Source organism: Hippocampus guttulatus, chromosome 9 (genome assembly GCF_054856545.1).
Source record: "Hippocampus guttulatus isolate MCC_2025c chromosome 9, RoL_Hgut_1.0, whole genome shotgun sequence".
Taxonomy (NCBI): Eukaryota; Metazoa; Chordata; class Actinopteri; order Syngnathiformes; family Syngnathidae; genus Hippocampus; species Hippocampus guttulatus.
Window position 1 is genome coordinate 12,296,037 of NC_141269.1, and position 25,579 is coordinate 12,321,615.

General features: G+C 41.6%; 2 protein-coding genes and 1 non-coding gene across 6 annotated transcripts in view; 1 reads left to right on the forward strand and 2 right to left on the reverse strand.

Moving 5' to 3' along the window:
- Window positions 1–15,972, forward strand: part of LOC147200354 (nucleosome-remodeling factor subunit BPTF-like) — a 40,851-nt gene extending 24,879 nt beyond the window's left edge. For 3 of the 4 annotated variants that reach the window (XM_086119636.1, XM_086119640.1, XM_086119637.1), the window contains 9 exons: window positions 1,046–1,207; window positions 1,828–1,910; window positions 4,293–4,518; window positions 4,620–4,948; window positions 5,409–5,582; window positions 5,716–5,908; window positions 7,292–7,376; window positions 9,838–10,024; window positions 12,719–15,972. In XM_086119636.1, coding sequence (XP_085975762.1) covers window positions 1,046–1,207; window positions 1,828–1,910; window positions 4,293–4,518; window positions 4,620–4,948; window positions 5,409–5,582; window positions 5,716–5,908; window positions 7,292–7,376; window positions 9,838–10,024; window positions 12,719–12,755 — 1,476 coding nt within the window. In that variant the 3' untranslated portion in view covers window positions 12,756–15,972. The other variant, XM_086119639.1, reaches the window with a different exon arrangement.
- A 2,900-nt stretch (window positions 15,973–18,872) lies between these two features.
- Window positions 18,873–24,748, reverse strand: LOC147200355 (UPF0450 protein C17orf58 homolog). The gene is made up of 5 exons (XM_086121211.1): window positions 24,654–24,748; window positions 23,545–24,174; window positions 22,857–22,943; window positions 21,912–22,103; window positions 18,873–20,383 (listed from the first exon to the last, which is right to left on the reverse strand). The coding sequence occupies exons 1-5, from the start codon at window positions 24,721–24,723 to the stop codon at window positions 20,196–20,198; spliced, it is 1,167 nt and encodes a 388-aa protein (XP_085977337.1). The 5' UTR covers window positions 24,724–24,748; the 3' UTR covers window positions 18,873–20,195.
- Window positions 24,749–25,506: 758 nt separating this feature from the next.
- On the reverse strand, window positions 25,507–25,579 carry trnar-ccg (transfer RNA arginine (anticodon CCG)). Its single transcript has one exon. It is a non-coding gene; the product is annotated as a tRNA-Arg (tRNA).

The window sequence follows — 25,579 nt, forward strand, 5'->3', positions numbered from 1 at the left end:
TCAACACTTAATACTGGGCACTTACTTGCTAATGCATGCACATACCTGTATTATGAATTGAGTCAATTTGTGGAGGAACTCAAACGTGTTACGCTCCCCCTCATTTGCCGTTTAGCTTGGGTCTTATACCTAAGGTGGCCAAAACATGCAGTTCAAATTAAACTGCACTAATAAACTAACCAGCAGAGGGTACTGAAACTGCATGGATGGAAAATAACCTGGCCTATTTAACAGATGTGGTGCTTTTAATATCGTGACATAGGGAGGACGATAGTGTGGCAATCTTACTATCATGATATCGCCGATATCACTACATTCCTAGATAAATATAATAAAAAAATTATTATTATTAATTTCTCAAGCATCTCAACACTTTTACTTTAATTAGTAATAACATCATTTCGTCTATCTTTTAACCACTTCTTTACTTGTGTATTGTGATGAAGTGTCACACATGTCACGCTCCACTTTATTATTGTTTTAATACATTTTAAGATTGCAAATATTGAAGTCAATTTGGGCTGAAAAAAAAAGTAGCATAAAAAACAAACTGGGGCTTATTTGATCTATTTCACAAATCTCAATTCAATGATATGTTTGAGTTTTTTTGTAACATACCTACTACAATATGTAACGTGTTATAATCTAAGGTTTTGGACAGGTGTCACACTGATTTGGCCGCCATGTGCGTGTTATATGTTGCTCACAGTGGTCCAAGGAACGCTCAGGGAATTTGTGTGACTGCTCAGTCGAATGGAAAATTAGATTGTAACAGATGATGACGTTCTTTGAAAAGGGTTACTGAAACTTCAATTCATAAAACTCTCCACTGGATCCAGCAACTACGCTCTAATTATTCTTTCACCCACTTGGGTATCGAATTGCATTTGAACATCCAAGAAGACGCCTGAAATATTGTGGTCATCGGCAACTTTGTAGTTGATTAAATTTTACTGCTGTTGCTGTTAATGCCATCTGTTGATTGGTTGCTCCTGACTCTAGCACTTAGTTTGGAGTTTCATATCTCACAATGTTGTCCCTGCAGATGGGGAACGTTGTGACCATCCAGGCCGCTTCCGTACAGGAGCAGCTGCAGAGGATACAGCAGCTCCGAGAGCAGCAACAGCAGAAGAAGAAACAAGCTGCAGAAGCCAAGAAAGAGCAAGCCCTCAATTCTGTCAGCCAGAAGGACATCATTCAGAAACAGGTGTGGGCTTAGGAAGGCATCACAACCGTGCATCTTTATCATAACGAAACTGAGATATCAATATTCATGATATTAACATCGAGATACGGACGATATCAGTCACATGACCTGGCTCGTGTTGCATGTAAAACTCAGTTCAACCGATGACATTCCTCCTTTGGAGTTTGTCGTTGAGCGACAGTTAAAAGCCGCCAATGACAAATCATCTTGCGACTGGGCTTAGGGGGCGAGGGACACACACAGCCGCTTCTGCCCTGACAGCATACACGTCAGAGAATCCACTTCCATGTTCACTGTCAAGTACACATAGACTGTGCAGATATATTGTGCATACATTACAAACTTATATTTATGCACAAAGAACATGTATATTAGAACTAAATGCAAACCGTTTTTGGTTTTAAAAAGTTATTTTTACATAGACTATTTCCCATAATTGCATATTAATACATGTATGCCAGCAAATTGTACAGTAAGTCTTGCTTAATTGAACCATTTTTAAAACCTTGAAAAAGGACTGCCTTCCAACACAGCCTCTTGAATTAATTAAACTCGTACGGGCAAGGTGCCACTGGATAGCCATGTCCTTCAAAAATGATTCAATTGACTGTCTTTCTTAGGTTGTGATGAAGCAGAACGCTTTAATTGAATATCTGAAGCAAAAGAAGACTCTGACACCTGAGGAGAGAGAAGAGAATCAGAGGTTAGCTGTTTTTGTGTGTAGATGTATGCATGTGTATGTGTCCCTTCCTCTCTTGATCAGATCAACAGCATGTTGAGGTTTGCTGCACAGCATGGGAACTTTAGGGTGTGGAACTACGAACAGCTGCGTGGCCGCCATGTAACCCAACAAGTGACAATACAAAGGCTAATCGGTTCATTAATAAGTTTCAGTAGCAGACCTCACGTTGCCTCTCTAACGCTTTTAAATATTTAATGTGGATGACATCACTATGGCTTCTCTCTTAAATGTCTGAGTAGCCAGAGTGTAGTTTCTTTTGGACCGTAAAGAGAGAGAACGTAAAGTAATGTTAAGATAGTCTCTTCACCTTCCCGTCCTCTATGTTCACGTTGTAGCTAGATGATGCCCTGACCGTTCGCTGACTCTGACACACACGTGTTTGTGTCAACACTGTGCCCATTCACACTGACCCGAAACACCAAAGCCAGACTAGCGTGACTTCGACCCGGCAGCTCCTTTGGCAGTCTGTCTCTGCTTATTTTCCATCCGTTTTCCATGTTGCCGCGCCACCTCTTTGGGCTTTTCCTGCAAAACATTTTTAAATCACTGCATTACTCTGACAGTCACACATAGGCTGTTTTTCAAATTCTTCAGCTATGCTATTTTAGTTCATTTTCATAAATTGTCAATGCATTTTGCAGTAAATAAAATGTTTTCATTGACAATATTACTAGCTTTTATAACAATGGGAGGATTTTATTTTCACCCCCCAAATATTCAAAATCTAGTGTTCCAAATGATTATGTACAAACACTTAAAAAACAATTGACTTCCATGGTGATGAATCGGCCACTGCCCTCATAGATCTTTTCAAGGATGCTCCACACATTCTCAATAGAATTGAGGTCAGTGGATGGTGGTGGCCAGACCGTGAGCCCTCCACCCATTGCCCCTCGCAACGAAAGCTTCAATCATATGCTTTTTCCTGCATTGGTTAGTGCATTGTCTTGCATGAGTTACAAACTCCACTTATTTTGTGGACGTCATTTTGACACTTTCAGGCACCCTAAAGGGGCCGACATCTCACATCACACATTCCTACCCAAAACGTCACTCTGCCAACTCCTGACAGTCTTGTTAGGGACATGATGACTCAGAAGTCCATTTATCTTAACCCTTCACTAACAGGGTGTTTATCAATGGATAAAACAGTTTGAAAATGAAAATAAGTTTTCATGTATTTTTCAGCCCACTGCTAACTTTTCTCTTCATGAGCATTGGTGAGCTTCAGATTTATAGATGACTTCCAGGCTTTGGAGGATCCTGTATGAAGATCTTACTTTTTCACCATTATGCATACAAACTGTGACTTCTTCAATAATGTGGAAGTCATTTTGCTTTAATGAGGCTCATCTGGGAAACTAATCAGCAAATGCTTCTGTAATTGGTGTCAGTGATCTGGAGAGACCAAAAAAACAAAAGCATTTATATGTCGTGAAACCTGTGCGCATAATGTTAGTGTGCTGCTTGCCTACACACGCCTTGTTCATGCCACTTTTGCAGCGTGCACATCGTCTGCAATTTGTGGCCTGTCTTTGACCCTTTCAGCCACGGGTGTGTTTGTGTGCCGTTCACACAAACGCTCAGCCAGCAAGGCGCTGTGTTGCTCACTGGAAGCGACAATTTTTTCCCCTAGCCGCGAATGTTAGCAGACACAGGTGAACGGACAAATGACGCAGTCATAGATTATCCACATTTACTGTCATACACGATCAATTTTCAACTCAATATGGTCAAAGCTTCTCTCTTTTTTCATAGAAGGAAGGCAACTTCCAATAAATTAACCCAGATTGGACCTTGAATTACCCTTCTGCAGAACCCATCCTTCTGTTCTTGTTTGCATATGCAGTGAGGCCCTCTAGTTCTCATCTCCCAGCATGTCTCTCAACTCCACCCCCATACTAGTCAAACATAAATAAACAGAACAGCTCAAAACTCACTTGACATCTGTGCATCCAATAGCCAAAAAAGCATCACTCACACAGATAATGGTCAGCACCATTTTAAAGGCTTCATGGCTGTTTTTTGTCCGTTTGTTTTTTTCAAGTTTGTCTTGTCCATCTCAAGGGAAATGCATAGTTTTCTGTAATTTTCTGTATAATTACTTTTTTTTGAAGAATTGTAACCATTTGAATTTAATTATTGTAGCAAACAAAAAAAATACAGTTTCATAGAGACTTTCCTACGTGCATATTTTAATATCGGTTATTGATAGGGATGAGCTTGTCTACGCTATATCCTCTTCTGCCTACTATTGTTTGTCTACTGATAATCCATCACAAATATTTAAGAGGGATCAGATGTAAAACTTCTCTTTTTATTCCGTTGTGTGTTTTTCTACAGGATGATTGTATGCAATCAGGTCATGAAGTTCCTCCTGGACCGCATAGACAGAGATGAGAGGCAGGAGGCCAAGAAGAAGAAGAAGGAGGAGATTGTGGAGTCTAAGAAGAGGTTGGCAAACGCCAACAAGCTCGCATCGCTTCTTTACCGCCACAAAGAGATGCTGAAGAATGATATCTTGAAGAAACGAGTGCTTCTTGATCAGGAGCTCCATCTAGAGGCCCAGGTATACAGCGGACCTGGGAAATCGAAACATGGGGGGAAATATTTGTTTGATGAAACACTTCCTGCTCAGTGATCATATGTTGTAACATTTTTGCTCTTCAGGAGGAGCTAAAGAAGGACCTGTGGCGGATGCGGAGGGAGAAGGAGAGAGCAGCAGCACAGAAAGCCGCCCAGGCTGCCGCCGCCGCTGCCGCCTCCGCCTCTCACAGCCACCCACCACATCCTCAAGCCCGTGTGCACAACATAACCACTCAGCAGCACGACAGCACCACCGTCATCCCCACACACAAAAGGAAACGTGAAGAGGAGAGGGAGGGCGTGACGTCAGCTAAATCCAAGAAAAAGAAGATGATCTCCACCACTAGTACCAAGGACACCAAGAAGGACACCAAACTCTACTGTATCTGCAAGACGCCCTATGATGAGACCAAGTATGAGAGCCTCGCTGTTTGCAACATTACTAAGAAGTCACATTCAAAGTTCGTTTTACGATTCCCAGGGGGAAAAAAAGATATGTATATGACAAGTCCTCCAAAAATAGAACAAAGAGAAGCTTTCACCTAGCTGAAAAGCTAAAACAAAGTTTAATTGAGGAGTATTAGGTTGGTGACGCATAGCGGATGAGTGGTTTACATGTCTGCCTCACAGTTCTGAGGCAGAGGTTCAACTTACTGTATTACAAAACAGGATTGTCCGATGTTTCAGACAGTTTGGACTGGGGGAAAAAAACATATCTTATCATCATGATCAAACATTTTGATTTTTAAATCTGTTGAGTGAAGGCACATCCATGTAGGTATGATTTTAAAAAAATAATAATAATAATAATCAGCAAAAATAGCATTAGGAGCCGAGCATTTATACAGTGTTAACCACGTCCTCGTTCTGAAGGTTCTACATCGGCTGCGACCTGTGCACCAACTGGTATCACGGCGAATGTGTGGGAATCACGGAGAAAGCTGCCAAGGATATGGACGACTATATATGTTTTGAGTGTAAACAGGGCCGGAAGAGCACCAAGGAGGAGCTCTACTGCATTTGTCAAACACCGTACGATGAATCACAGTAAGTATCGTTCTTACTTTGACCAAAGCATGTTTTAATGCTGCCAAGACTCGAGGACTATGCTGCTTCAGGGCAAATATTGTCCCTTGTGTTGATAAAAAGATCACTTGCTGTTTTTTTCCCCCGCTCTTAGGTTCTACATTGGTTGCGATCGGTGTCAGAACTGGTACCACGGTCGCTGTGTGGGCATCCTGCAGAGCGAAGCGAACCACATAGACGAATATGTATGCCCGCAATGCCAGTCGACAGAGGACGCGATGACGGTCCTCACGCCGCTCACTGAAAAAGACTATGAGGGCCTGCGGAGAATCCTGCGCTCCTTAACGGTGAGTGGGACACAAGCTGTCAAACCCAACATGTTACCTAAAATGATAATCAGCTCACTTTCAACCGGTGACGGGTTTACAGGAAGGTTCCTGTAATGTGAGTCTCTCCACATACAGACTGGTGGTGTGTGTTATGTTTTTTGTTTTATAAATTATCTCAACAGATTGTCCTATTAGCCTTATGGTACCAAGCAGCCAGGACACAGACGCGTGTCATCACACATTTCCTATTTGCTATCAATGGTATTCTTCAATAAAACAAGCCAATGAATAAGCAGATCGTCATCCTATGATTTCCAATTAGCCGAAGTCTCACAAGATTCTGATGTTGCGAGATAGTTGAAGTGCTTTTGTGTTAACTTTGCCGTGACTTTTGGTGTTACTACTCAGGAGCCATTTGAATCTGTATCCCACAGAAAAAACACTGGGAGCCACAAACACCTTGGACATCTGAAATTACAATAACACTGTTTATATCTTTTTTCTTTTTTTTACCTGAATGATGTATGAAAAAGAGGTAGTTTGTTTTATCTATGCAATTAATGAATTGCTATAGGGAAAATCTGCAAATGAATATTATTATTTTTAATTTTTTTTTGCTGTGCACCTTAAAACATGTTGAATTCAAGAAAAAAAAGACAAATGAAATATGTTCAAATGAAATACTCAATCTCCTCCTTATATTTATTAAGTAAAAGCTAGACTTTAATTATCCGCCCACAGCAAACCAAAAATGTCATCTGCATGCATGCAATCAGCTGTTAACGTGAATAGAAAAAAAAAAAGGACTATTTCACCAAACAATGTAAAATGAAATCTATATTTGCAAAATAATAGCCGATGAGTATTTATTTTACCTGGTTAATGTAATTTTTGCTCCTGAACCTCAATGCACAACCCTCTGCACGAGGCTTGTAAGACTTGTGGGTGTGGCACATCAATGATTTTGAGCGACAAAAAAATGTAACTTATTGTTTTGTTCATCTTGTCCAATCTGATCTACAGCATGTTGTTAGAGAGGAGGTTTTTTTCTGCTCTTTCAAATAAAGTTCAGCGACCATCCGAAAAGCATAACTCTTGGAGAAGTCGCATTGTCCTTAATGGGCCAAACACCCCCTCAATGCCCCTCCTGAGTGGAACAGCAACCAAACAAAAGTCTTCTTTGTTAGACTTACCTTATGGCTCGCCATGAGTTGGATGACTGCTTCCTCTCACACCCTTTTTTTCTAGTGTATTCTCTCCTCCTGTCTCCCCGGCACTCCTCATCTCCTTTCAGACGACACATCACTGTTGACCTATATGTTTGCGATGTCACTTTCACAGACAGATTTTCGATTTTTCCAATGTCTTTCTCTTCACATCTGGGCCCTCCCTCCGCTGCAGGCACACAAAATGGCGTGGCCATTCCTAGAGCCAGTGGATACAAGCGACGCCCCTGACTACTATAAAGTTATCAAGGAACCAATGGGTGAGTGCATGTCCATGTGTCTTCTGCAAAAGTGGGTCCTGATCCTCTTTTCCATATGAATCTACGAACCCATTTTTTATTCCTCTACCAGCTTTCAATTTTACCCCACACAATAGTGTAAATGTTTTGGGGAGTGGGGGGGGGGGGGGGGGGGGTTCCAACCCCAATACATTTCAGTGATGATCATCTCTCCAAGTATCATAAGTCAATGTTCCAAGTTTCAGCTCATCTACTGGTAGCAGGAATTGCTAAATGTTTGTTTATTTTTTCAGAGCATTCCAGCCAATACAATTAAAAGTCTTCGGGCTGTGCTCATTACCGGAAAAACAATTAGGGAATGCTATTCAACTAAATAACAGGCCCGCAGCCATTGGTAAGAGACACTTATGTCTCAAGGCTGAGATCAAAACATGAATAAAATACAAAGTCATAAAAAGTTTGACTACATTCTTGTAAGAGTCTGCTGAGGGTGAGTTACTGTAAAACTCCCAACTACTACACTAGAAATTCAGATCCCTCCGCCTCGGGGTGTAATGTGTAGATATGTTTCTGCTTGAGCTCTGCTTTGCTCAGATGTTTCCTCCATTCGTGTGGTATTACAAGTCTCATGGAACATCAATTCAGATTTTGTTCCAAGTCACATTTTCACATACCGCTTGAAAACTGAAATATCAAACAGTGACCATATTTTAAATAACCATTTTATCTTATGAATGTGCCACGTAAATAAACCACAGAGGTAAAACATGAAAAGAATAAAATGGTCACAGATGGACAAAATGTGTTCTATTTGGACCAGGGGAGAAAATAGGTATCAGTTTGACAACACAGAGAAGTGTATTGTTAAAAAGCGTGCCAGATTTGAATTAATAAAAACAATCTCCAAATATCTCAAATAACTTTCAGCTGTAGGATGGTGTGGGCGTGTTATCTAAATACACAGAAAACACGCCCTGCTTAACCTTCACCTGTCAATCAAATATATTTGTTCCTAATACAATAAACAGTTAACTTTACCTTACAACGGGGCTCCAGACAATGTTTTTTTTAAACTAGGAGCACAGTGGCCCCAAGCTGACATTTAGAGGTGCAAGTAGAATTTTAGGGGCACACACTATAAGTAGACTGTAAGTAAATATTCACTCCGCTAATTGACTTCAGCTAATTATTGAATTACTGATACATGGGCAGATTATTTGCTGAATATTTACTGCGATCATGACTTTTCTACTGTGTTAGTGGTTAGGTTAATGATTTTCCAATTTGCATATAAATTTGGATTACGCTGCCGCTGTACGAACGAAACTGTCATTAAATGGAGGACCCTTTCTTGTGGTCTTATTTAGCACCCTTTGTGGAGGTTGCTTCCACTTTTAAAAAATAAGTGTTGCAAAAACGTAAACGAAAGTGATAGGGTTTCTTCTCAAGCTTGAATTCATCAGCCGGATGTGGCTCTCTTCACTTTCAATCACAAGTTCTTTACATCCATCCATCCATTTTCCGAACCGCCTGATCCTCACTAGGGTCGCGGGGGGTGCTGGAGCCTATCCCAGCTGTCTTCGGGCAGTAGGCGGGGGACACCCTGAATCGGTTGCCAGCCAATCGCAGGGCACACAGAGACGAACAACCATCCACGCTCACATTCACACCTAGGGACAATTTAGAGCGTTCAATCAGCCTGCCACGCATGTTTTTGGAATGTGGGAGGAAACCGGAGTACCCGGAGAAAACCCACGCAGGCCCGGGGAGAACATGCAAACTCCACACAGGGAGGCCGGAGCTGGAATTGAACCCGGTACCTCTGCACTGTGAAGTCGACGTGCTAACCACTGGACTACCGGGCCGCCCAAGTTCTTTACAGTGTTTTGAAAATGACACACAGTCTGACTAGCTCAAACATTCAAACCTCTAGCTGCCTGGGGGCCTGCAGAGAGGAAGCCCTCCATCTCAGATCAAACCAGCCATGTAAATGCAGACTTGCGTCAACGGGGTCTTTTTGAACGTTTACACAAACAAAACCGTTAATGAGCTGGCCTGGTTCTGCCAGACTCCCGGTGGAAAAGAGACTACCCTCCCATACACACTTTGCTCCTGTAAGTCCAGCCACCACAAGAAAAAGACCCTGTTAGTTTTTTAAAAAGAAGGGGTGGGGAGCGTTTTGGCCAGTGAGTCCGAAATTTTGGTCTCTCCGTGAAATCTGATGATTGAGAAGAAGGAGGTCCTTTGATATTTCCTCTAAGTTGCACGCCACTGGATTCCTGGATGGGTGGTTTGGGGTTGTCGAGGTTACCATGTCTGATGTGTTTGAAGCACAGCCTCGAAGCTGTTTCACCCGCCCACGTTATATATGAAGCCAATTAGCACGCTTCCTTTTTTTAAACCATCCCCATCATGTACTCCACATCCAAAAATCACATTGCAAATACCTTGAGATCGTGTCTGTTCAATGCTCTTTTCTTAGATCTTTCCACCATGGAGGAGAGGTTACAGAAGCGCAAGTATGTCAGGCTAACGGAGTTTGTGGCGGACATGACCAAAATCTTTGACAACTGCCGCTACTACAACCCCAGCGACTCGCCCTTCTACCAGTGTGCCGAGGTTCTGGAGAGCTTCTTCGTGCAGAAGCTCAAAGGCTTCAAAGCCAGCAGGTAAGAAGGCGACACTTGACTGCCAGACAAAGCAATAAAACATCACCCCACCGTGGCCTTTCCCGTTTTTTCTTTGGTGCGATCGTCTTTGCCAGGGGTGGGCAAACTAGGGCCCGCGGGCCGGATTCGGCCCATTGGTCTTTTTAATCCAGCCCGCCGAAGATTGGTGCACAATTAAGGTTTGATTGCATTCATTTCGTTTGGACTTGTAATGACAGGTATTTCAACACCAGGTGGCGCAGTTACTTCAAGTTGCAGAGCACAGGGAGGGAGGGGAAGACGAAGAAAGAGGGAGAGAGTAATGACCATGGAAGGGAAAGTGATATGTATCTGATTAAACGAAGCGGGTAACAAGTACGAAACATTCAGGAGACGCCTGGAGTCGGAAAGACTCAAATCTACGAGACTTTGAAAAACAAGGAAGCGATTCTTACTCAGTCCGATTCTGGCAATTTCCTAGAATGGTTTGATTTTTATCATGTTAAAAACTTTCCGCAAACTGGACCGCTAATAAGAGTCGGAGAGCAGTCAAATGTGTAGAGTGTGAACAACAGGGGGCTCAGTACACATCCTTGAGGAGAACCGGTGCTGAGTGTGATGGTGGAGGAGAATGTTACATTATTACTGGCATACAAAGACATTGTGCTATCTTCTTTATTTTCTATTTCTATTTCTAACTTTTGGCCCGGCCCTCCACAATATTTTCTGCTTCTCATTTGGCCCCCCCGGGAAAATAATTGCCCACCCCTGGTCTTGGCTGTCTTGCCTATGCGGTCGGATTTTTTTTCCAAGTGAATGTCACAAAATGCACATGTAGGCATGCTCTGTTCCAGTGGCATTTAGAAGAATTACGGATGTCCTAAATCGCTGGTGTCAAACGCGAGGCCTGCGGGCCAGATCTGGCCCGCCCGATCATTTTATTTGGCCCGTGAAAGCAAATCATGTGTCAACTTGCTAAAATCTGTATTGGAATGTCAAATTGTCATGTGTAATAAATAATGTTAAATGTTGTTACCCCGTTTACACTCACTTGAACAATAATTGAACAAACTTTTATCATTAACTTGACTGATTTCAAAACTAGTAATCTGTTCATTTGTTGTGTACAAGTAATAATTTTGTGCTTTCACTGTCATAGCGGCCCTCCAAGGGAAGACGCAACTCCAAATTGGCCCACGACTAAAATGAGTTTGACACCCCTGTCCTAAATCAAATAAAAATCCGGAGCAGTGGCACATAACCGCTGTCCCATGAGAGATCATCATTTGTGTCCAGTGAAATGATCCAGTCTCACCGAACTGGTCCAAAAATTCTTATTCACGAAAAAGAATGTATCTTTCTTTCTTCATCTCTCTATGCTAGTGACGTGTCGTGACAGAGGCAAAACAAGTAACTGTCACACAACATTAGCTTTGTGTTCACCTTCAAAAGCCAGATTTCACACTTGGTGAATGAATTTGGGATGTCATTATTTCAGTATACCTACCTGATTTATCAGCATTCCAAAGACATAAACAGGTATACTATAATTTTTCATAGCAATTTTATTGTGCCTCACAAATGTTCAATATGTGCACCACATGTGATAGAATACACAAAAAAACGCTTCATGAAGAGTTTTATTTTGCGGTGGAGAGGTGTTTGGTGATGAGTTCATATGCCGCATACACACAGTGTATTTAATGACGTATGTCCTCCGTAAGTAAAACTGCTTTCATTTGTCTTCATGGGTGCTCGCAATCCCCCTTTTAAAAATGTGTACAAATTAGCAATAAAATTTGCCAATTTGAAACGCTAAACTCAAGTCGATTAAATCCGACAGCTGATCAGTCAGTCAAGCGCTTGTACTATTTACTTTTTGCCACATTTTTCTCATGTAAAATTAGCTGTCTTGTCTCATTAAAGGTTGGGTAACACTGCTTTTGAGCAGCAATGTTCTTCAGCCGCATGTATTTACTCCCTACGTTTTCTCTTTCTGTGTCTCTTTTTCAGATTGTGATGTCAAACTCCTGGGTGCCAGGGTCAATCTAAAACAAAAACAGACTAATAAAATTCACGGTTGCTGGGGGTTTTTTTGTTTTTTTTACTGGTATAAAACAGCAATAAAATGACAAAACCTTCATATTACCCGATCCCACATTTGAGGAACAGCAGCCATGTTGGATAACACGCTCAAAGAGAGTTGTATTTAATGTACTGTACCTTGACAAAGCAGATGACTGATATTTTCAAATTGGATACAACATGAAATATAAGCTTAAATCGTCTCTCTTTGTCATTTCAAAATTAATTTAGATATTTTTTAATTTCTTCAGGCTATTGGCCCCAACACGCTGCCGCGAGACATTTTACCTCATATCGTAGTCACCAAATGATTTAATTGGCTGTATGTTATTCCATGAAGTAATTATAGGCACTATAAAGTCTGTTTCAAAAATGTGTGTACTTTTGTCCTTCCAAAGGTGATTGTAGTCGTGATCCAACAACATTGGGTCCCACTTCCCACTCTGTTTCACCAACATGGCTGTTTGGTCTGCATCAAACTGTCTGACCCACTGGCATCCAATACATGTTTTTTGTATTTTCACTAGTAAATATTTTTGTTATATTGTAAAGCTTTTAATAAAAAAAAAAAACAACAACAAAAAAAAATGAAACCACCCACTGTTTTTCCTCTCTTTGCCGTCTCTGTAGGTCTCATAACAACAAACTACAATCAGCAGCCTCTTAGTGCCCTCTTTAAAAAAAAAAAAAAAAAGTTCTAAAAAATAAAAGTAGGATACAGATGACCGTTTGATTGATTAAACCTTCCACGCTCCAAGTTGTGCTGCGTCGCATGAGCCAAGGTCACTTCCAGACGAAAAGCCTTCCCCTCAATTGGACAAACGCTACAGTGCCACCACTCCAAAGGGAAGGGAAGTGGACCATTGAGCCATCCAAGGTGCCAGCTGGACTTGGTGACCGAGGTTCCCACCTTCAGACCAGTGCGGGCAAATGGAAAGATCCAGATGCCGAAGAAGTGAACCAGCTGGACTATTTAGGTTCGGTTTGCTTGCAGAAATGGTAATTCTATCAGCTCTCGCATTCTGATGAGAATTTAGAAGGGAATAGCACAAAATGTGCAGCACCTTGTTTATTTTTCTTGACTTTTCTCCAACAACGTGTGTTATCCTTGACCTTGACTGGTGACTAGGTGTACCCCACCTCTCACCCAAAGTCAGCTGGGATCGGCTCCAGGTTACCGGCAACCTGAATGAATGACAAGGAGTACATACTTCCCCTTAAAAGATGACGGCCAAACAATGCAGAATATATTATACTTTTACACAAAGGAAGCTCAATTCTACCATTTGAAAGTGGTTAGCATTCATAAAAATTGTTCCAGGTGGTCACTGTCCAATGAAAGGCATGTCCAGGTACCTCTAAATAGTTTAGATTATTATTAAAATGATTCGTATCCATGACAATTTCAATTTTCATCAATTATGCAGTATATCTGTAAAGTAGTCACAGTGCTTCACTTTATGCACATTTTGTTCAGTTTCAGCCTTGATGCACATTTGGCAGCAATGACAGCCTTTAGCCATGTGCCGTCTTCATCTTCTTGTAGTTTCATGGCGGGTGGCAAACAATATGCATTCGGGCCACCCACTGGTATGAAACGTGAATCAACTAAGATTACGAAACCACTCTTAAAAACCAATAAAGCAAAACCTTAACTCAAATCCTGTTCAAATTAACCTCGCCACTGCTGCTGTTGCCAACAGCAACCCCGCCTGCGGCATTATGGGAAAAAATGGCAAGGGGAAATCATGCTTTGCGGACATAATAAAATCATAAAAATTACAAATATACATTTGCTTACTAAACTTTCAAATGCATTGGTGTCATGCTACTTTTTCTTAACTTGAGCATGTGCAAGTCAATACCCCAAAGCATTATGGGAATTTTTTTTTTTGGTGGGGGGGGGGGTTAGCATTTGGTCTACAAGTTCATTGGACGTACTTCCCTGTCAAAATTGTTGACTTCACATTAATCGTTCCACGCTTCCGAATGTTTGTGTTCTCACATGTGCTGTCAACTGTGGGACCTTAAATGCCAATCTAAATCAGTTTTAATTCCAAAAATTGAACATGGGATATTTAAAATTAACTTGTAGAAACATCTCAAGGGTGGTCAGTGGAAACAGGATGCACTGGACATCAACTTTTTTTTTTTTGTAATTAAATTGACAAATCCATCTTGGAATAAGGTTTTTAACAACACATAATCTTGAAAAAAGTGAAGCACTGAATACTTTCTGGATGTATTGTCTCTTTCGAACACTGGATGTGGCTTTATGGAATACAATAAATACTTTTGGATGTGGCAATTTATCAAATGTGTAAAAAGGAATGAAAATAGAAATTTCTCTAATGAACATCTTCAATAATTGTGTCACGGCTACCTAAAAAATTCCAAATCAACAAAAAAAACACTACCTCACCTAATTTTGCTAGAGAGTAGAGAATCTTCAGTTTTTCCCCTATTTACATTGTACTTTTTTTATTCAAAATCCTTCGAAATTCTCATCAAAGAAAGATCAACCTGTAGCATTTCACTAAAGTAGCATCCTTTGAAGGAGAATTACCATTCTAGCACTTAAGACTGTCCGTGCGCTTGGTTCACGAACCCAAATCCCCTCTTAGTGCAGGCTCAGAGTCTCTCATTTAGTCATCTAATTTTGGAATGCCTCCGAGCACCATCTTAATGGGGGTGTGGGACTTAATTGTTAACATTTTTGTCTCCCGGTGTTTCACGTCCGTCTGATAATCCCATTCGTGAATGTCTCTTGAAAAATCTTCATCGGTTCGAAATTCCCTTGAGTTGTCTCCCTGACTTCAAGGCCTCAAGCAACCCAATTGGTGCCACATGCTCCGACATTCCCGTCAATATTTTCTCTGCAGGATTAGCATCATTGCACTTAACTATTTTAGGAAAACAAACTTCCTCATTTCAGTCATTTGGGAGGGGGGCGGGGGAGGGATTCCTCGTTTTCTCCCTAGTCTGTTTGTTGTGGTCAACCCTCAGGTCATGCCTTTCCAACCACCGCCCGCTTCACTTCCTAAAACCCTCACAGGAAGTTGCAGAAAATAGTGGGTAAAACTATTCAGGCCTTGGGAGAGGGTTGAATGAACCCGCATGTACTGTAAATGCGTCCAAAGAAAGTTGTGTCCATCCCTTCTGCTGCATATTTCCCTGAGGTCAGCTCGCATGCGTGTCTCAACTCCTGCTCAAATCACTCCAGTAATTGGATTGTTGACATTTCCTCTCATAAGCTCAATTACACTGCGGTCTGTGGCTGCATGTGAGGGAGGAAAACAAGAGCCGGGGACCCTGTCGTCTTTCTATCGTGGGTTTGGACACAAAATACGGTAGTCTAGCTGCATTTGTAAGGTATTGGAAGCTTGTGATTGTGTTATTTGAACCGGTGGAGCAGTCACATGACAGAGAGTCAAACTTCCACTCTTTCCCGTGAAGTAATCGACTGCTTACCAAATCTGTAGACTTTTAGACTTGTCCAAACTTTAAAATTTTCCACACTTTAAACCAGCAACTACGCCCACTGGTATTATTGAAATATATTTCCTCTTTAATTGCAGTGAACTCTACTGTTGATTTGTGAAGTTGCTCTTTATATTAAAAGTGGTAGAATGAAAGTGGCAATTATTGTGAAGAATGAGTTTTTGTTTTTTGGTAAGAAAGCAACTGGTCCAGCATAATAATGATCTTATATTGACATTGCATTTCTTGTATTATTTATTCATAGCGACAAATGGTTCTCAAGTTTTTTTTAAATAATGTAACAGCGGGGGAAAAAATGCATTCTATGTTTTTAACAGATTTTAAAAGAGTCTTTTTTACTTAATAAGACATTACATTGTAGATAATAAAGAACTGTTTTTTGACACCTGCTTTCTATGGTGCTTCATTGAATCAACAAACAAGTGAGCTTGAAGTGCCTTGCCTCTGCAAAACATACGTAGATAAGCTTTAGGAAATCTTACCTTCAAGTACAGTACCTCTGTACTGCAACAGACTGACTACAACATGCAGTATCATCTCGTGTAATTCAAAAACAGTTGGACCTTGGACATAACCTTGTGGCACACCACAGCTTAAAATGCAATAGTATATCCTTGTTCTGCGACCCTAGTGAGGATCAAGCGGTTCGGAAAATGAATGAATGTATCCTTGTTCATTGACATTTTCTGTATCAAGATAAACTTGTAAAACATTTCACATGTTTGGCAAACAGATGTAGGACATAACCTTGGGTTCACCACAATACATGAAGCACTGTTTTTGGGCATCAACTGTATTTAGATATGAACTCTGAAAAACACTTGCCTTCTCATGTAAGAAAAGCACAGTAGAGCGTTGGACATCAGAATCCATTTAATATAGTGTATCACTTCCTGTTTATTTCTTGTTAATTTGTTATATTTTCAGACTAGATTTAGCCAAACCAGCTTCTGTGTCTAGAAAACCCAGCGCACATCACAATACATGAAATGGCTTGTTCATTGGCATCTCCTGCATTAACAACTGAAACAAACTAACAACATACTTAAAACAAAGCAGGGCTTAAGACATAACCTTGGTGAACACCACAGAAAAAGTGCATTTGCTAAAATATCGTTTTGCTTATCAACATATCCTGCATTAAGATGAGATAAACTGCTGGGATGATTCACGTGAAGGCATAAGCCAAACAGAATAGGGCTTGGGACTTAACCTTGGGGCTCACCACAATTCATAAAATGCAGTGGAACCTCGGTTTACAAGCTTAAAGGGTGCCATTGCTGTTTTAAAACTGTGAGCAAGGTTTGAATGTTGTCTCACCTCACTAATCCCTCCCTCACTTGAGTCTCTGACCAAAGTCAAACCCCTCACTTACAAGCACAAGGAGTGCACTGTAAACAAGCTGACGTTAGCCGTCGTTGCTACGTTGGCAAGATGGCTTGGTCAAAATGGAGTGTGATTACAGTCATGGCCAAGAACACTGCAATCAGATAATGCACCACTTTTCCCAGAAAATTGTACCAATTGCAAATTATTCTGTATTCACATTTCTTTTGTCAGAATTGGAATAACACAAATAAATTGCAAAAAAAATCTGATAATTCCACAGAACTCCAAAAATGGATTGGACAAAATTACTGGCACCCTGAAGCTCATATTTGGTAGCATATTCTTTGGGGGGGGGGGGGGGGGGGGGTGAAATCAATGGCTTCCTGTAACCATCAACAAGTATCTGACACCTCTCTGCTGGAATTTTTGGCCCACTCTTTTTTCGCCAACGGCTCCAAGTCTCTCAGGTTTGAAGGATGCCTCTTCCCAACTGCTGTTTTGAAATCTCTCCACCGGTGTTCTACGGAATTTTGATCTAGCTTCATAGCTTGCCACTTCCCAACTCACCAGTGCTTTGTCTTAAGCCATTTGGGGTACTTTTTAACATGTGCTTTGGGTCACTTTCCTGCTGTAAGACCCATGACCTCTGACTGAAAAACGTCTTTCTCCACGGGGCCCTCCCGACATTGCTCCTGCAATTTTTTGGGTAGTCTTCAGATTTCATTATGCCATGCACACAGTCAGGGCTTCTGGTATTAGTGAAGCATCCCCAAAACATCTCCATCATGTATGCGTCTGTGTCAGCAGTGGGGTCCTCTTGGGTCTCCTACCATCGCGCCCCTTTCATTCAAATGATGATAGATTTGTACCTTGTGTCTGTAGGTGTGCTTGAATTTGTTTGGAAGTGGATTGAGGTTCTATATCAAATGAACGATCCTTTGTTGGAATATTTCATCATCATTTTCCTCTTCTATCCACATCCATGAATGAATGAAAGATTGTATATATATATATATATATATATATATATATATTTCGTATATATAGATATATATACGAAATGATGAGACTGGGCTTTTTTTCCTCTCTGTGTTTTCATGTTGTTGCAATGCCAGCAAAAGATAAACGTGAGGAATGAAGAATTTGTGATTTATACGTTTTATGGTGATCCTGAAATTTCACATGAAAGCCAGTTATCCCTAACTTTTTGGGCATAGTATTGGCATCTCCTGTGCTAAGATACAGAGTGGGGTCCAGGACATAACCTTGGGGTATACCTCTACAAATTAAATACACTAAATGACTTCTTTTTCCATATCATGATCAAGCTTGAGCAAACGGGGTTCATGAAACTTTGCTCCAACTCCTTTCCCGAAGCATGAAAACATGAATCGAGACAGCCCAGCTCGGCATGATCAATGAATCCTTAGTGTTGACGAGCCCACACCAACTCTCCTTTGATCGCATTTCCCACGGTGACCTTTCATTTTCACACCACTGGGCTACTCCGTCCATCCGCCAAAGTGCCAAATAAACACAGAGGCTGGAGTGGATGCTGAGAGATGACCACAAGCTCAATATGGTTTCAGCCCCCCTACCAAACACATACTTCCTCCATGTGGCTTTGGTGCAATTACACATAACGCAAGTTGCAAATTACACCTCCCCCTCACTCCTTATTTTCTTTCTCCGCTATACCCCTTGATGAGGAATGTTCTCCCACTGTGATGGTGGCCAAGATGTGCAGCGGGCTCCTGTTTCCTTCTCCCCCACCCACCCCACCCTACACCACCACCACCAACAGCCCTCCAGCGCTGATCCCAGATAGATGCTTCTTCTACGGCCTGGGAACCAAGCGGACCAGCTGACAAACATTCAGAGACCAAACTCTTTTGGAGGCTCGAGCCATCTCACTAAGTAACAGATGATACAAAACATTTAAGTGGCATTCAAGGGTACAAAATAATCAGTTTAATTATTTCATCTGTATGCAACATTGAGTGCAAATAATCACCCTTCCATGAAACGCAGGGGCGGAAAACAAACATCATACTTCTATAGTCCAACACGCATCTTTTTATTTTGAACTTGGGGAACAAATTAGATTGAGCATTCTAAAGTGGAGGACCACAGCATAAAAGTTGGGATGGGTTGCTGGAGAGATGTTAAGACTGCCATGGTGTCGTTGAGCAAAGCTGAGGCAACACTTGGTCAATAATGCATGATATTTAAATGTCACACAAAACGTGGGAAGTGAATGAACACAACAAAGGCATCTTTTTCTTCTCATGTCTAAATCGGGTACTGCATGTGGTTACTTGTACTGAATTTCTTTAATTTTAGTCCATGTAACATCAAAAATGCATTTCCCGCTCACCGATGACAACCACAATGGTGCAGTTTGCATTCGTAGCAATTAAAAGGCATTACATACAGTAGATCTACAGTAGCTGCCTAATACCAGAACAGAGCAATGAAATATGTGGATTATATGTTATGTTTAGTCTGAAAGTTCCCTTCTGGATACGGGCCAATTTTATACCCTTTTTAGCTTCATGTACCAGCCATGAATCAATGAAGAGGTCAAGTGGTGTTTGAATATCAGTTACTTCGGGCTGATGGGCTGCTGAACTAATGCTGTAAATAGTACCAATGTAGATTGGGAAACTATTAACTCATTCACTCCCAAAGACGTTTTTAAACGTCTTTTCAGACTTGGTCTGGAATTGGCTGGTACTGAATGAGTTAAAAAGAACACATGGTGGTATTTTTAGTTAAATGATGGATGGTGATGATGCACGTCACGGGGTTCCATGGAAAAGTGAATCCATTTACTTTTGTCTTTTCCTTCTTTCCTCCATCCATTTTCTTGTCGCAATTGTTCTCACTAATGTCATGGTCTAAACTGGAGCAAATCCCTGTCAGCAGCAGGGCACATATTGACAAACAAACATTCATACTCCCATTCATACCTATGGACAATTTAGAGTCTTTGATGAACCAAACGTGCATAATTTTGGAATGTGGGAGGAAGCTAGATTACCTGGAGAAAGCCTACGTGACCATCGGGAGACCATACAAAGTCCACACAGGAAGGCCGGAGCTGAGATTCGAACCCACTACCTCTCGATCGGGAGACAAACTTGCTAATCGCTACTCGTGTTGCCTCTTGGACCTTCTTCTGGTGTAATAATACTCAAGGGTTATTTAGAAGCGATTCACGTTAAGATGCAATGTCTCTTCCCTTGCAAGTCGGGCGACAGTCTCAGGTTCGGGTTCACCGACACTTAGAGCGGGTGGCCTCCAGGACCTTCTGGTGCTTCCGTTTGTTGAACCTTTTCACATAGTTGCTGCTCCTGAGGATACCGTCGCCTGGTTTTAGGCGGCCCCCGAGCAGGTTCAGGAGGTCGTTTGGAAGATGCCGCCTGCGGTGGTGGATTTGGCCCATTACGATGTATCGGGTTCCTTGGGAACAAGAATGAATCGACTCAAGGACAAGTTTTTGCACTAACTTTACAAATAACATGCCATAACAAATTTTCAGCCGTTAACGTATGCGTCACCCTTTCACCAGTACTGTCCTCAATACCAATAGCATAAATAAAAGTTATAAAAATGTATTTTATTGAGCGAAATAAGTATTTGAACTTTAAGCGAAACATAAATCAGTACTTGGTTTACAAACCCTTAGCGATGAGACCTTTTGTAATTGTTGGTCGCCAGAGTTGCACACAGCTCAGAAGGAAGTTTGGCCCACTCGTTTTTACACAAACTCTCTAAGTCCTTAAAGTGTGTTGTTGCTGTTTGGAAATGCAAAGTTTCTGCTCCCTCCAGAGGTTTTTGATGAGGTTAAGGTCTGGAGACTGACAAGGCTACTCCATGATCTTACAAGTATTACTCTTCTTCTCAAGCCACTCCTTTGTAGCTCTGGCAATATGTTTTGGGTCTTACCAAAACCCAGCTCTGGTGTTTGAGCTGAGCAAAGGAGGTTTTCCCTGCTCTGTACCCTTGCAAAAAAAAAAAAAAACTGACCGAAAACATACTGACGAATTCATACCTCCACACTTTACTGTGGATGATCTTTGGGTCATGACATTTTTTTCTTTACTCTCCAAACATGACAGGCGCAGTTCATGGCAAATAGCATCACTTCGGGTCCGTTTGACCGCAGCACTTTCAGCAGGGTGATCTTGCGAGCAGTGTAACATTTCAGAACATTCCTGAGGTCCATATTGCCTTCAGATAATCAACAGGTTCCTGCTGTGTACTTTGAGGCTACTCATCTTTCATATGACCATCCTCACTCCACCACTCGAGCTCTTGCATGAAACTCCAGAACAAATTGATGATTCTTTTGTATGTCTTACACTTTCAAATTATGGCCAATAGCCGTCACCTTCTCACCAAGCCTTTTGTAGATGGTTTGACAACTGATTACATCATTTTGCATCTTTATAATCTTGACCTTGACGTCTTTTGACAACATTTTAGTCTTGCCAATGGTGGTGGAGATCGGAAGGTAAGAAAGTGGATCCTAGATGAGTTGGGCTTTATACATGACAAGAGAGCAGGAGTGTTGACAAGTGGCTGCTCGTCCATAGTTTTGTGCCACATGGGCACCAGCCAATCTGTGGGAGCCAGAATTGTGGCAAAATTGTAAAGGAGACTTTTAACGACCCTTTTCTCCTGTTTTTTTTTTAATGCATTTTTGACTATTACCATGTTCAGTAAACAACCAATGAAACTTGAAACTGTTCATTTGTGTGTAAAAGAAACTTATAAACTTATATCCCCTACCTGATAGTATCTATCTAGTCAAGTACGTTGTTGCTCATTCTGCTCAGTGTAAATTGCCAGTAGTTGTAAATATTTGTGATTCTTTGATATGAGTTTTCTTGTGCACTGCTACTGTTAACTTTGCTGGTATAGAACTGGAATTTCACCATTCTTAGACTAATAAGCACTTATTCTATTCCAAGCAGCAATCACTTACCGAGTTTGATATCAGGACACGGTTTGCTGCACTTGTAAGTGTCCAGGACCAGAAGCCGCACTTTGAAGAAGAAGCTGTCAGGGGTGGCGTAGAGGCGACTCATCTTGTAGAAACCGTCGCTGCTCACCATCAGAGTAATGAGACGTATCCCTTTACGCAGCACATCAATGTCGTGGACGACCCCGTTGACAGCTGATTTGGGCGGGGGATGAACGTTCAAAGGTATCATAGTTGTCAATATGCAGTTTGTGACATGTTGGTTTAGTGGTGTGCTGTAAGATTTTTCTGAAGTAAAAAGCTGCCTCGTTTCAATAAAGGTTAGCCGAATATCTTCAGAGCAAGCTACTTTGTAATGAATGACGAGTACTCAAAGTCAACAATCGATGTGACGTCAGTCTTTTAAATAACATGGCAAAGCTTAGGATCACGCTTATTTCAGATGATGTTGCATAGAATCACACTAAAAGGTCATAGATGGTCCTCTCTGAGACTTGGAGGAAACTAAAGACCTGAATCTCAAGACAAAGTATACAAAGCATCAAAGGTTAACATTCTTCACTTTCACTTACGTAATTTGTGTTTGTGTTCATCATTCTGTCCTCTCATTCCGTCTGCTAACATTAGCTACATAAAGAGGAAACAAAGCTAACCTTAAATCTTAGATTAAATCTTCGATTAGCACCAACGGCAAGCAAAACAAGGTAATGTCTTGGTGCTTATGAAACAGACAGTTTTTTGATACTGTAACTCTGTAATATGTCTTGATCCTGTAACTGAAATTGGGGTCATTTGTACATGGTTTTCATGGTGTTTAAATGACTGAACACGGTCTTCTGATGATACGGATCTGCAAATAAAGCGAAGCACCTGTCTGAAAATGTCTCGTTTGTTGATTGAGCGGAGAAAGCTGCGCTTCTCGTACCGTTGCTCATCGTGTGTACTTACCAAACTCGCTGTAGCAGTAATAATCCTTCTCATCCTTCTCCTTCCTGCACTCACTCATGCAGAAGGCATCATGGGTGAGGTCGGACTCTGCGGGGAGCGAATGACACGTTTGAATGCTTGCACTTGCCTAACTGATGTCAATAGAACAGCTTCTTCTCCAGTTAATTTGGAAAAAGAGCATTGGACCTAAAGCATGCAAAAATAGATGGGAATTAATGTGATATTCTGGCAGGAGATGCTGGAGTAGCTCATTCCAAAATGTTGAATCCGACTGATGTGCTTTCAGTTTTCATCCTTTCATCCATTTTCTATAGCCTCGGGCCTCATTGGGTAGAGCCTAGCCAAGCTGATTTTGTGTTAAATGTGGTGTAAACCCTGGACTGCCCGCCAGCCACACAACCATTCACACTTATGGAAAATGTCGAATCTCCAGTTGACCTAACGTATGTTTTGGGAATGTGCGAGGAAGCAGAGAATAAGCAAACTCCGAAGGGGAAGGCCGAAACTGATTTTGAACCCAGAGTTGTCACAAAACAAAACAAAACCAAAAAAGTTTACCCTGGTGGTAATATTACACCCTTATAAAAATTCAAATTGTGAAAACTGTAATCCCCAAAGGCAATAGGGAATGATTTCATTCCTAGATCCGTCATGTGGTAACGTTCCAAGAACAGGACAGAACACTGACCTCGTCTGAGGATGTCAAATTGGTACAGGAGGCTGGAGGAGCGACGGTTGAAGGTGACAGGCGGTCGGCTGTTGTTTCGAGGCGGCGCTGCGCCAATTCCGGTTTGGTAGAGACCGGCTTTCCCCGGGCGGTTCTCCTCTGGGTCCAGGCGTCTATTGGGGGAGTCTTTGCGAGGAGAAGGTGCCGGAGCAGGCTGTGCATGAGCAGGGCTCCTGGGCCTGGAGTTGGGATAGCCCTCCGGCTGGGTGGGTTGAGGGGGACTGATGCCGCTCTGAGCGGTGCGGTTGGCGGCCGCAGCTGTTGACGCCGTCAGAGAAGGTTTGGGAAGGAGACCGGCTGTTTCTCCTCTGGTTTTATCCGTGTTCAGTTCCAGTAAGTGCTCACTTTTCGGGCCTCGCTTGCTCTTGTTGTGGACACCATGGTGGCGAGGGACGGGTGCGAGGTCATTGTGCTTTGGCCAGACAGCAGAAGGTAAAGGATGGAGGGAGAATTTGGACTCGCCGGTCCTGCTGCTCTTTTCTAGAAGTTCATTGATGGGCAGTGAAGGTTCTTTCACCATCAGCCTGGTTTGATTGCTCTGTGTAGGGTCCACAAAACTGATTGGACCTTTCTCAACAAGAGGATAAAACTCTGAAAGTAGAACATATTCAGTTTGATTCACAGCGATTATTTACACAGATGTAGGTAAGATAGACAGATAGATAGTTAGATAGATAATGAATAGAATTTAGTCTCTGTCCACTGTAAACCATTTAGAATTCTCCAATTTAAAAGAGTAACATTTATTTTAAAATAAACACAATATATGCAACGTGAACCCCGAACTTTCTCAGCTCAAGACCCTGTTTAGCGATCTGGTTCCCCAGTTGGACTCGTTGCTTGTCTTTCAAGGTTTCTAAACTACTGATAACTAGAAGAGACATTGAATTATTGCAACAATCACAATTCTAAGCCCCTCTCCAATAAATCAATAAAATACTACAAATCCTTCCTATTTTTGAGAAACCATCATAGCAACTGATTGGACTGAAAAAAAAAATACTACTCTAGCATAAGCTTTAAAAAGTGAGGGGGGTTTTTTTCCAAAAACAAAACAAGTTTACACTTACCATTAACAAGTTCCTGTGCCTTGTGAAGACGGAACACTAAGAAAAAAACAAACACATTAATCCTCATCATGGTTGGTGAATGTTGTCTTGGTTGAGACACACCGACCAAGGTGTATCGCAGAGCTGAGCCTCCACAGACTTTTATACACCACTGGGAAGGGCCAACAGCATAAGGCGGGGACGTCCTACTCCCCGGCAAACACGCACACACACACAGATAAACAGTACAACTCATGACACTCTTTCCATTCATAAGCGAATTATTTTACAAAATACCTGTAAGAGACCCAATGGTCACCGTGTCTGCTGTGACTGATGACGTTATCATGCCACGGGTGTTCTTCAAAATGATTGCGTGATTTAGACACACACAAACACATGCACATGCACGCACGCACACACGCACACACTGTGGAAAGAACGACTATTGATTATTGATACAATGCAGATTTTTTTTTAATGTTTTCCCACTTACAAAGCAGGTAGAGGTCTGTAATTTGTATCAAAAGTACTCTTGAGAAAAAAAATCTAAAACAAAAATCCAGAAAGTCACAGTCGATGATTTTTAAATATTTTTAAATTATGCATTTTATCGCATTTTATCCCATGACATAAGTATTTGATCGCCTATCAAACCAGTATGAATTCAGGCTCCCAAAGGTCCCACGGGCATTTGTTTAGTTTTCGTGTTTGTTGCTTTAAAAAAGAAACAATTTGATGTAACATGCGTTTGTGTTATGGATTTCCGCTTTTAAACATTTGTCATTATTTCGAGAAAAAAACACCTTGTTGGCAACTGTCAAATCCATGTCGAACCGTTCTGACTTTGCGTCAAGAAAGCGTCCCATAAAAACGACCCAGATGGGACTCGAACCCACAATCCCCAGCTCCGGAGGCTGATGCCTTATCCATTAGGCCACTGGGTC